This window comes from Psittacula echo, assembly GCF_963264785.1.
Source record: "Psittacula echo genome assembly, chromosome: 3".
Lineage (NCBI taxonomy): Eukaryota > Metazoa > Chordata > Aves > Psittaciformes > Psittacidae > Psittacula > Psittacula echo.
In genome coordinates, this window is record NC_137736.1 from 19026408 (window position 1) to 19039116 (window position 12709).

Genomic DNA, 12709 nt, shown 5'->3' on the forward strand with positions numbered 1-12709 from the left:
ACCTCGACACACTTGTGAGGTGGGCTGATGCCAACCTCATGAAGTTTAACCATGACAAGTGCAAGGTCCTACACCTGGGTTGGAGCAATCCCAGGCACAGCTACAGGTTGGGCAGAGAAGAGATTCAGAGCAGCCCTGCGGAGAAGGAATTCGGGCTGTTGGTCAATGAGAAAATGAACATGAGCCGGCAGTGTACGCTCGCAGCCCAGAAAGCCAACTGTATCCTGGGCTGCATCAAGAAAAGCGTGACCAGCAGGTCAAAGGAGGTGATCCTGCCCCTCTACTCTGCTCTTGTGAGACCTCACTTGGAGTATTGTGTGCAGTTCTGGTGTCCTCAACATAAAAAGGACGTGGAACTGTTGGAACAAGTCCAGAGGAGGGCTACAAGGATGATCAGGGGAGTGGAGCACCTCCCGTATGAAGAAAGGCTGAGAAAGTTGGGGCTGTTCAGCCTGGAGAAGAGCAGGCTGCCTGGAGACCTCATAGCAGCCTTCCAGTATCTGAAGGGGGCCTACAAGGATGCTGGGGATGGACTATTTATCAGGGACTGTAGTGACAGGACAAGGGGTAACGAGTTAAAACTTAAACAGGGAAGTTTAGATTGGATATAAGGAAGAAATTCTTTACCGTGAGGGTCGTGAGGCACTGGAATGGGTTGCCCAGGGAGGTTGTGAATGCTCCATCCTTGGCGGTGTTCAAGGCCAGGCTGGATGAGGCCTTGGGTGGCATGGTTTAGTGTGAGGCGTCCCTGCCCATGGCAGGGGGGTTGGAACTAGATGATCTTAAGGTCCTTTCCAACCCTAACTATTCTATGCTTCTATGATTCTATCTAGCTGGGATCATCTGTTACAATGAAGTCATTGGCTGCTCTGCAAGTACTTATGAGAAATTAGTGTAACTGTGGAAATACATGATGGGGGGGGCATTCTTCAGCTGAACTGTGCAGTCGTGAAACTGTGTGAACTTTTCTATATTCTCTGTTGTACTGTGTTCTGAGAGGCAATAAAGCCAGACTCTGGCTTGACTTGCAAACAGTTGCATCTCTTATGCAGTCTTAAAAACCTCTGTCAAGAACATAACTGCTGTCCGTGACGCAAACAGCTAAAAGAACCCTGAGTCAAAGAAATGACAAAGCTATCAAATTTTGAATATCCCTCTTTCAGTGCAAAACTAGAGGCACTCTGCACTATAGTTTTGGGTTGCTTCTTCCTTTCTTGCACTGAAAAAGTGTGTGGGTTTTTTTCTTGTTTGCAAGGCAACAGCTGGTCTGCTAACAGAAATGACTGTCTGTTTTGATGCTTGTGCAGACGCTTGTCCCTACGCTTGGGAAGGTGAAAAAGCACAGAACCTAGGGAACTCTTACTTCTTATATGCCTCAAAATAGATTTATTTATCTTTGCATGCAGCTCAAAACCAATCGCAGTCTTGGGTACCTGAAAAGTATTACCGTTTGTAAGATGCTCTTCTTTAATAGCAGATGGATCTTTCTAGAACCTTTCGGATGACTGCCAAAAGGTTCTGGAAAGAAGGGATATCTTTCTCTAAATTGTGACACTCTTGTCTTCACCTTTAATTTCTTACTAAAAGTTACCATGTTGTAATGAACTGGCATTTAACACAGAGAGAGCTAGGAAAGCTGTTGATGTGTTATTTGGCCAGGTGATGGTATGGTCAGTGAAATAGCTAGAGATCAGGTAGCCCTTAAGTCACTGAACTCAAAATGAACAATACTGAATGTAAACACTGTTATCTTAGAATGATGGCCCCTGCTTCAGGGTAGTGTGTTGTGCTGCTCCCTCCTGAAAGAGTATGTCAAATGGGCTTGGTCTACAGACTGCAGTGTATAATGCTCTGTAAGGATGGCCTGTGGTTCATACTGGAACAAGTCCAGCAAAGGGCAACTGACTAGACCACCTTTCATGTGAGGCGAAGCTGAGACAGCTGGGGTTGCCTAGCCTGCAGAAGAGAAGAAAGACTCAGGGAGATTCTCTCACCAGGTATTTATGTATGTTGGTAGGATCTAAAGATGATTGAACCAGGCTCTTCAGTGATGCCTAATGACAGGACGAGACAGTGGGTGTAAACTGAACATAGGAAATTCTGTCTTAACATGGGAAAACACATTTTTACTGTGGTTGAACACTTGAATAGGTTGCCCAAAGAGTCTCCCATCCTTGAAGATAGTAAAAACCAAACTGGACAGAATATTGAGCAAACTGTGCTAGCTGACCCTGCTTGAGCATGGGGCTTGAGCTAGTCAGTTTCAAGATGTCCCTTCCAATCTCAGAGATTCTGTGATGATCAGAGGCAGGTATCCGAGAAAGATTTTTCTATGTAAGATGTCATTAAATACAATGCAAGGGGAAGGGAGGGACTTTGTTTTTTACTGGGAAAAGCTATGATGGTAGTCTGTGTATTCTTCATCTTGTAAGTCTTTTATACTCATTCTCTGATTGACTGCTCTGATTTCTGGCTGCTCCCTTCTTCAATATTGTAGTGGGGAGAACGTGAGTAAAGCAATGTTGTGTTCCTGTAAACATATTTCTATTATTATACCGTGATCCTAACTTAAGAGGGGAAAGAATGACTCTATAAAAATGTATAGAGATGTTTTTGAGAAACCAGAATCTTGTATAAATACTCTTAAGAGTAATCTATAGGTAGTAACTAGGCTGTCTGCTGCATGCTACCCAGAGAACACACAGCTTTCGGTGTTCTTAGTTGGTTAGCTATGCACTATGTTCAGATCTGCTTTCAAGTGTGCTTGCTTTCTCCTGCTGAGTTTGCTGGGAATTGCCAGATGAATGTAACTTTCTTTTTTCCCCTTCAGATACAAAATGAGAGCGGGTTGTCCTCATTGTCACTTGTGTTCCCCAACATGTAAAACTCTTGGTTGAACATAAACTCTCTGCTGAAGGACAGTGACATTAAGAACACTCTTGGTGTGTGTTCTGTTCATACATTATTCTTCTGCTGCCTGCTATCACTGCCACTTAGGCTGCATGTTATAATTCCTGGATGTTACATTAGTGTCTTCTGCTCTAAACAAATCCAAGGTCAAGACCATTTGTGGTTTGCACTTCTGTTAATCAGGGAATACAGAAGAGTTGAATGTTTTCTCCCTTCTCTCCCCAGACAGCCTGCCTGCGTTCCCAGTTGCCATGGTGGCAGGGATAGTCATCGGTACGGTTACAGGTCTCTCACCACTCATCTCTATTGTCGTGTGTCTTGTCATCAGAAAGAACAACTCTAAAAAACAATACTCTGGGTAAGAGATCTCCCTCCTCACCTGTGGATAATGTAAGGAACATCAGCAAGATCAGAGGGAAGGTTTAGAGGGGGGTAGGAGTTGTTTCAAGTGAAGTCTTGGCAACCGTGGCTAGAGATAGGGTATGGGCATGTGAAATACTGGTCATCCACCTATACTGATTATCTTTGTATTGTGCTTGAAAAGACATACTGACCATGAGTTGCACCTGAAAATCACTAAATATTGGAGTTGATCACCAGCCACAAGCATATATGCCCTAAGAAAATTTAATCTAAGATCCCCTAGCTCTGGTCTGTTTCCTTTCCCTTCCCTGCATCCCTGCTTCACCTGTACCTCCCCACTCCTGAAGTAAAGGTGCCACATGTGCAATGCTTTTGAGGAATGCTCCGTGTTGAGATGGAGACTGGATTTTTTTCAGTTACCAGTGTCTAGCTCCTGAGCCTGTAGTATACTTGCCAAAACCCCATTCATCACCACAATTCAAAGTAAGAAAGGAGTAGCCACTCTGCATCCATTCTCATTCACTGCCTATTTTTTATTAACTCTTAACCATCACTGCAAGGTTTTTAGTGTTAGGATAACTCCAAAGTGAAGTGCACAAGTCTTTGACCTAGCATATAAAAAGCAACAAGAACTACCACAGGCAGACTCTAGTCCTGTGGTGGTGGAGGCACTTCCTTTTTTCTCCTCTCTAATTAGCTGGTAATTTGCTTCTATAAGAGGGAATGAAAATTATGTATGTAGTCTTAGAAGCAAATCCCAAACTTCTAACTTTCTTCTGTTCTTTCCCCAGCAAATACTCCGGCTTCCTGCAGGTTCTTTGGGTTGCCTGTGGGATAAAAGAAAATAACTCAAAAATAAACTTGTGGGGATTTCTAAATTAAACTTTGCCCTGTCCTTTTCCCAGTTGGACAGCTTAGAGAAGGTGAATTGGCTATTGCCGTATGTTAAGGCTAAATATAGTAAATGCAGCTGTGTGTGCTCCAAATTGTGTGGAAAGCCTGGTTTTCCCTTTCTGCATGTGTCCCTTCCCTATGAACTGAAAAGAAGCCTGCACTGTCATGCACCAGCAGTGTGTGTGAGGTGGTGTACTTGCCTTGTTCCCAGTGACCTGCTCTCCAGTGTCTTCTTGCTGAAGGACACATGCTGGTGCTGAGCAGGGAGCAGTAGTTTATGCGCTGTAATTTCTTGTCGTAGGTTTAACTACTCTCTTGGGAAAGTAACTGCTGAGGTTTAAATACTGCTTTCACTGACCATGCCAGCTCTGCATGATGTGTAAAGAGAAACTAAGTGTGTGCTGTGATCCCCTCTAGACTTACAGACTGTCTTCTACATGATGCTAACCCATTATGTGGTGGTGGTGGCAGTGAAATGCGCTTACTCTTAGATAAACTTTGAACTGAGGTGGACTGGGGCACTGTGTGGCATCTGGAACCCGTGCATGATCACAGTCTCCATTCATGCTCTGACTTTGGTGTTTTTTTGTTTTTGTTTTTTCTTTCTGCATTGGTGTGCTGGGATCGGATCCTGCTTACCTCCCTCTTCTTACAGAGATCCTGATATAGACGCCAGATTGGGAATGTAGCAGGGCTGGGTCTTCTCTTCCAGTCCCACTAGACATTATGGTAACTAATCAAGTTGGTGGTTGCTGTTAATACCTGTGCGTATGTGTCACATTTCCTCTTCCTTTGCTGACTAACCAGCTAGCTCTCTATTAACATAACTTCACTGTAATTTGTGCTGGAGTCTGTTGGCAAAGGGATGGTGCATTTCACTGAGTGCTTGGGTTTCATTGTCTCATATCTAACCAGGAGGGGATTGCTGCTTACCCAGATGGCATCCCTCTGTGTCTTCCAACAGTGAACTTGGCTGAAGCACAGGAAATTCAGAGCCCTTTCTGTGTCAAAGTAGAAGTAAATTCCCTGTAAGTGTTTTTCTGGCCCAGAGAGCTCAGGTGCTTGAAAACTTGCAATAATTTAAGTGCATTGATTGCTCAAACCTGAGTTACACCTTTTAGATAGTATAGTTCTGAGGAATTTGGTGAATAAAGCAAACAATTCATAATTACATCATTTTGGTAACAGAACAGCTGCTTTGTCTCTGAGGCTGTAGAAGCCCCCTTGCCATGAAGGCCAGGGCATTTTCACCTTACTCTGCTGCATGTAAGCTGGAGCTAAGTCTTCTGTGGTTAGACTTACCAAAGGATAAAAAATGATTGCCCTGTGAGGAGGTGGTTTGCTAAATGTCACTGTCTTTGTTTGCTTCTGTACTTGCTTTGTACACTGTCTGTCTACAAAGATTGGGGAAAAAGATGCCCAGTGGTCAGAGGTCTGTGGTACCGAAAGAAATTCCTGTGTGCTGTTAAGGAGGTGGCTTGTTTTGTTTCCTGGGTGCATGAGTACAAAGGGGTAAGCCTTGCATTTAGAGACCCATTACTGTATTGCCCAGAAGCTACTAACAGTAAGTTTAAGGGATTTGCTCATATACTTAGCTCTGTGGTATTCATTTATCTGTCTGCTAAAGGCTTGTTTTCAGTCTTGCTTTAAGCAGGTGAAGAAAAGTGAACAGAGTGAAAACCAGCAACCTTCTTTTAGGGATGTTGGTTCTCACCACTATTTTCTTGTTTAAAAACCAAGATTTGCCTGATTAGATATCCAGGTAGCTGTATCAGGGCACCTAGCTTAAATGTCATAATGTATGATTCTTAAAGTAGTTGCTCCAGAGACTTGTGTCTGTTGTGAGTGGGCAGAGTTACTTTGGTATTGTAGCCTAACCAAAACCAAGGAAACTAATGTGGAGTTTGGTAGGAAGTATGGAGAGCTGGTAGTTCTGGCAAGTGTTGACTTCTAACTGTAGCACTCGTATAACACTTGCCTCAATGACTGGGACTATTTAGCTTACAGTTAGAAAATAACTGCTGTTTACCACTGAAGCCTCAGTGAAGAAAACATGTGAGGTTAGACATACTGGTTTGGTTGAATGGGAATATCTAGGGAACAGAGAGTTGGAGGAGCTGCTGTCCTGTGTTAATAGTTGTTCCTTCTCTGTTGCTTACCAGTAGGACTATGGGAGGAAGGCTAGAGAATTGCCTGGGGAGAGATGGCAAATTGTATGTGTTTATTTCAGAATCCGTTCTGTTCATTTTTGCTTTGGCATAATATGCCACATTCACCTGGCCATCACTCATTTTTTGTTTTTGTTCCTTTTTTTTTTTTTTTTGTTTTTTTTGTTTTTGTTTTTTGTTCTTTTGTGTGCCTCTTGAACATTGTCATGCAAACTCTGCTCTGGCACGTCGTCAGCTGCAGTACATCTGAGAGCTTGATGTCACCGGTTAAGCAGGCTTCGCAGAGGTCGCCCTCTGACACAGAAGGTCTGGTAAACAGCGTGCCTGCCAGATCACACCAGGTAAACTGCTCCCTGCAAGGAAGACGAGTGGGCAGTGGGGTAGCTGTTTAATGCAGAGACAGCATTAGCTACTGGGTGTGCAGTCACCCCATAAAGCTGCCTCTAGAGTTCTAGGATTGTAATGGGAAGGAAGTTTACTTGTTGTCTCATTACTGTGAAAGGTGTGTGCTCTGTGGCATGTACTTCCTTTGCAAGGAAATGAACCAGCACAGTGTGAACACTGATTAGCAGTGATCAATCTGAAGATGACTCTTGCTGCTGAGAGCTTTCCTCTAGTGAGCCACCCAGCTTTTGTGGCCTTGAAATGGCCATGCTTTGTCTTGTTGCTGTTAGCAAAGTTTTGCTGACTTTGAAGGAAGGAGGTGGCTCTTATCCAGACATGACATCCCCTGGGAAATTAAATCACAGGGGAGAAAATGTGAGTCAGACAGGGATTCCTCACAGTATATGATTACCTGTTAATATACAGAATTTCCTTATTTTTAAGCTGTTTCTCACCTCTTGATTTATCTATTCCAGCAGTTTTCTTGTGGAGGTGTGTATCCTGAGTGAGTTTAAGTCCAAAATGGCCTTTTTCTTAATTAGCCACATCTTAGCAAGTGACTGCAGAGTAGTGTGTAAACTGGCAGGTTTATAAATCAGAGTTAATACCTAGTTTCTTAATTTGCCCCCCCAAAAAAAATAATACATATTGGAGGTGAGTGTTAATGTGTTAACACTGCAGGAAAAAAGTACAGTGCTAACAGTGAGCTGAATGGAGTCAAAGACCCTACTCTTTTGGGCTTCCAGTCAGTTTTGAAATGCATCTTGTTCTTGGCAGGTGCAGTATTTTCAGAGTTTTAGCATGTAGGCCCACAAAGTTTCCTACTGACTTGAGAGAACAGTTATTTTCTGAGCATGAAGACAAGATACTCAGGTTTTAAGATTAAAAACAGTTCACATTTTGACTGGAGTGGGTCTAGTAGCAGCTGGCTGTCTATAAGGTCTAGATAAAGCTTGTCTTTTTTATCTCATGGGAAGGGCTTCTAGAATAGGTGAATGAAACAGATGATCCCTCCTCCTTCCCCTTCCTTTCCCTCCCAAAAAAACCCATTTGTGTGTGGGGTATATGTTGCAGTACCTGTTGGAGTCAACTTCCCTAGGTCAAAAGACCAAGCTGTTTTATCAAATTACTGTCACAGTATGAAGCAGTACATTCAAGTGCCTGAGAGCTACATGGAGGCAGAGTTTTGCTGTTCTGCACTTACATCTTGAAAGCAAAAATGCTTTTATCTTCTGTGTAACGTTTTGGTGTGAAAACTTGCCGTGCACTCACCCTTCCATGTCTGCAGTGTTCTGAGTCACAATATGCTGTAAGGAACATGTCAGAGTAAATCCAAACTTCATAAAGATAACTCAGAATCAGTGTGGTTTTGCCCTTTGTAGTCAGTTCAGCCTGCTTATTCCTTGTCAGAGTCCTCTTCCTGCAGGTAAGTTCCTGAAGGAAATATGGCAGATGGCTTTGTTCAATTTTGGTTTAGGGTTTTGGGTTTTGGTTTTTTTGGAGGGCTTTTTTTTTTGTTTGTTTGTTTTTGGGTTTTTTTTGTGTGTGTGGTTTTTTTTTGGTTTTTTTTTTGTTTGTTTTTTGTTTTTTGTTTTTTTTTTGTTTTGGTTTTGGTTTTTTTTTTTTGTTGTGTTGTTTAGTTTTTGTGGGTTTTTTTTTTTATCTCTTTTATCTGTCAAAGAGAGCTTTGTCAGGATTTTCTTGGCAAATATTTGTAGCAGCAAGTGGTTTCTCTAGCTTGTGTTAAGCATTTGCCCTATCTTTACAGAACAGTGAGTAAACATATTTACTTTTCTTTAAAGAGATCCACAATAAAATCAGGGTAGATCAGATTTTGAACAGATTGTTTAGTGAGGAAACTAGATTTCAGTTGATGACACTTATATTTTTAACTTCAAGCCATTTTTCAAGTGGTTTTCTTGGGTTTTGTTGGGGTTTTTTGTTTGTTTGGTTTTGGTTGGTTGGTTGTTTTTTTCTTTCTTTTTAAAGGGGTGATACCACCATGCAAATTAACATATTTGAAATCTAGCACAACATATAAGTAAAAACTGGTATTTCTTATTAATGAAGAACTTAGTTGTAGTATTCAGGCTGTTGTGTAGGTGAAATGCTGATACTCGGATCCCTGGCAGTTCCCAGGAGCTATTGCAGGAGGACTGCTGATTCTGGCACCCTTCTGAGTCTTGGATTGCCTGGCAGTTCTAGACCACTGATTCACACTGTCAGTGCTGTGGTCAAACAGTAAAGGCCTGTGGACTTCCCTGTAGCCTTTTACTTGCTAGGATGCGAAGGAAATGACTGAATGCTTCAGGCTTCACTGCTGGAGAAGAGCTATGAATACAAATGTATCTGCCTCTGCAAGTTAAAAACAGTCATAGAGATGTTCACTCTTAAAGAATGGCATTTAAATTAAATTTATTAAATTAATTTTAGTCATTTTGTTATTTATGTATCAGTTAAAGAATCAGTAATGAAGTATTTGTCCACATCACTTCTCAGCTGAAAGTGCACTAAAGGCTGCACTTCCTATGTGTTTTGGGTACAAGTTTATCAAGCGCGCGCCTTGCTTTCTGTATTACCCCAGAGTCCTGAAAGTATGTGTATCTGATTTTGTGAATGTTCAGCTGGTTGAATCAACTCCATTTGTTTTCACTGTGGCTTCCTTCTCAGCCTGTCAAACTTGTCAAATTTGTTCTGTCCTGTCAAATTTGTTTATGGTGTTTCTTCTACATGCCATCGTTCTGTAGTGATTCATATTCTACCATGACTGTTATTTGGATGAGTGAGAGAAGCATTTCCAGCAAAGACAAGAACTATATGTGTTTCCCACATGGGTGTCCTTGTTTAGCTAGTAATCTAGGTTGCAGCAGGCAAACTAGCTGAGTATTTATTTCTGGTCAGGCTGAAGGACCAGTAATCTTCAAGTGTAACTTACATAGAAGTGCATTCCTGATGCACAGCGCAGTAGAGTAGAGGTCCTAGAGCAGGTCAGTCTGTCAGTGTAGAACTGTGGATCACTAAAGCTACATTAACTTAAGTACAGATCTCTGGCTATGCTTTTTCTGGTTTAAGACATACCTGAACAGGCTATATTCAAGCTCTGTTCCAGGCTTTGAACAGGACGCCAGGACCCTGGGAAGGAGCAGTTCATGGTGCAAGGAATCTTGATTCGGATTTCAGATAAATTTCCTGGAGCCAGAATCTGTGGTAGCTGCAACATCTTTCAGACCGCTGTTAGATCATGATGGTCTAACTTTGTAATTCCTTTTCTTTTGCTGTCACTTGCAATTCATGACTGCTGAACCCTTAGCAAGGCATTGGTACACTTGCTACTCTTTCCCCTTCAGTTCTGAATGGAAAAATAGTAAGGCTTAGGGAAATGCTGGGAAATATGGCCATGCTGGTCTGTTTTCTGGTTCTGAAGAGTCAGGAAGAGCTTTTTTGGATTGAGGTGAAAGTTCTGAATTTTTAGATTTTTTTTTTTTTTTTTTTTTTTTTAGCTTTTGCTTGCGGAGTAGACTCTTTACAAAGATTCAGATCACTGGAGGTATTGAATGCAGGAAAAAAATATGGTCCTGGTGCTGATTATAATCAGCTAGAAAATCATTTGGCAGCAAGTCAAATAGATGTAGCATTATAATAAATCAGTGGTCCTTTTCTCTGTGTTAGCTAATCTACTTATTTAGCTGATAGTGAACGCATTGAGACAATGATAGCTTGGTTTGGATCAGGTGATCGCACCAGTAGGTCTCTCCACCACCACCTAACATGCTGCTTGCAGCAGAATGACTATATTTGACCTGGCATAAAATTAGAGTAGTGGTAGCATACTGATCCTGAGTGATCCTGTTGTGGTAGAAAATCGACCTATCAGAATTATTTGAGCAAAAATTGAAATGTCACAGTGAGTACTTTACGCAGTTGTGGTCTTCCCCCCGGAAATGATAGGAAGTGCTTTTGAGCTGAATTTATCATACCTATGACATTATGGCCTCAGGCAGATGAGACTTCTGGAACTGCTTACAGATAAACCTTAGGGTAACTTTGCCTTCAAGTTTATATAGACACCTCACTCTAATTGGAACTAGTAATGTAATCCTGATACAGTGCTGGAGACCAGAACCACATGAGGGCCAATAGCAGAAAAAGAAAAGGAAAAAAAAAAAGTGGCTCTAATGAGACTTGAAACCCAGAATTTTCTAAGACATCAGTGTCTTTTGAGCATTTTCTCAGTCTGTTATTTATATTCTGTGTTTTACATCTGCTCGCAAGTTTTCATCCTTTTGTCCATCTCCCTTCTCTTTATCACTTGGGAAATACTTTACCTGGAAGGAAGAAAATTTGAGTTTAAACTAGTTCTGAAAGAGGACAAGATATTTATAAGGTGCGTGCTTTGCCAATTGTGTTGGAGGAAAAATAGCTGTGCAGAAGCGCATTTATGGTCCTTCAAGGACTTAACCTTCTCTGTAGAAGTTCTCTTTTCATTTCTGGCCCCCAGTTGCTTTGGAAGATAGATCAAAGGATTTCTGGGTCAGGTCCGTACAGGTGTTTTCTAATTTGGCAGCATACCAAACCACTAAAAAAGCTGCAACCAAACTAAAAGATCTCTCCTTGTAATCACCCTGCTCACCTACTTCCAAATAGGACAGTCCCTTTTTTCCTGGATGAGGGTGTATGGCCTCTGCTGAGGTAACCTGGTAGGTGGTCGTAGCCTTCTGCTGTGTGCATGTCAGTTGGGGCATGCAGAATGGGAGCTGCAGGTCAGACCTTTCCATAAAGAACCCACCTCTCTTGTTGGGTAACTACTCTTTATAGGCTGCAGTCCTGTCCTCAGCCCATCTCAATTAGCTGCAGTTCGCTTTCCTGAGGGCTGTGTTTTGAAGGAAGTGGTGCTGTCTGAAAGATGGTGCTGTAATGTCCTCCACTGTACCCCAGCAAATATAATGAAGGTGTGTGGCTGTGCTTGCCCAGTATGTCTGTGGAGGTGCTCACTACCTGGGTTGGCTCGGAAGTCAGGTAAGAGTTCTGCATTACTGCAACGTTTTAGTGTTTTCTGGCTCATTGCTGTGTCAGTCTTGATCCCATCACTTGCTTGGGCAGTGACTGGTGATGTAAGGTGGCTGCAGGTTTATTCTCTCCCTCTTGGTACAGCTGTGCTGGGATTTACAGGACTTCAGTGGCAGTATGGGAATTATACTCTGCTGTCTACTGGTAAATCTGTAATACAGTTCCTCTTGAAAAAAATCTGGCCTGCATCTAAGCCGTGCATCTGCACCATAGCATGTAAGAATTGCTGCTTTTCAGAACAAAGGATCCTAGATTTTGCTTTTTGTGAGATGCAAGCAGCTGTAGCAGTGTTCAGGGGAGCAAACAGTGCAGTTTGGCATGCTCCTGACAGGAGAAACGTGACAGATTAGAGTTCGTTTGAGGTGAGGGTTCATTCCACCTGCTTCAAAGTGCTGTTAGCAGTCATAAAAGCTCTGTGGTCTTGCTTTAGCTTTGGTCGTGCTGCAGCCCCTGCAGAAGGAAGGGGCAATATGGCCTGTTCTGAAAATACTGACTGTGCTTTTTCATTCTGTTTCCAGGGCCCGATCATTTATGCGCAGCTAGATCACTCTGGAGGACAGCACAGTGACAAGATTAACAAGTCAGAGTCTGTGATCTATGCTGATATTCGGAAGAACTGAAATGAGATCCTGAGCTATCCAAAGGAAACACACATTCAGACTGGAATTGCTTGAACAAGATTTGACCCAGAGAACTCACATGTGGCCTTTGATGCCTAGGCTAGGACCAATGCATGTGCATACAGAGAGAAAGATATATATGTATTGTGTGTAAATAGCCTATTTAATCATACAGAAGTGAGACCAATGTTGCATGTGAAATGTGGTAAGAATTTTGCTTATAAATTGCCAATATTCTTTTTTTTGTATCTAGTGTGACAAGAGAGAAAGTGAAAACTCGCATCACAATTTTAGAATATTTTT

General features: G+C 42.2%; 1 protein-coding gene across 1 annotated transcript in view; it reads left to right on the plus strand.

Moving 5' to 3' along the window:
- Window positions 1-12406, plus strand: part of MPZL1 (myelin protein zero like 1) — a gene marked incomplete at both ends in the record, with an annotated part of 46993 nt that extends 34587 nt beyond the window's left edge. Inside the window, 3 exons of the mRNA XM_080614218.1 lie at window positions 3136-3268; window positions 6571-6676; window positions 12305-12406. Of these exons, the coding sequence (XP_080470344.1) occupies window positions 3136-3268; window positions 6571-6676; window positions 12305-12406 (341 nt within the window). The remainder of the gene's footprint in view (window positions 1-3135; window positions 3269-6570; window positions 6677-12304) is intronic.
- Window positions 12407-12709: the final 303 nt, after the last annotated feature.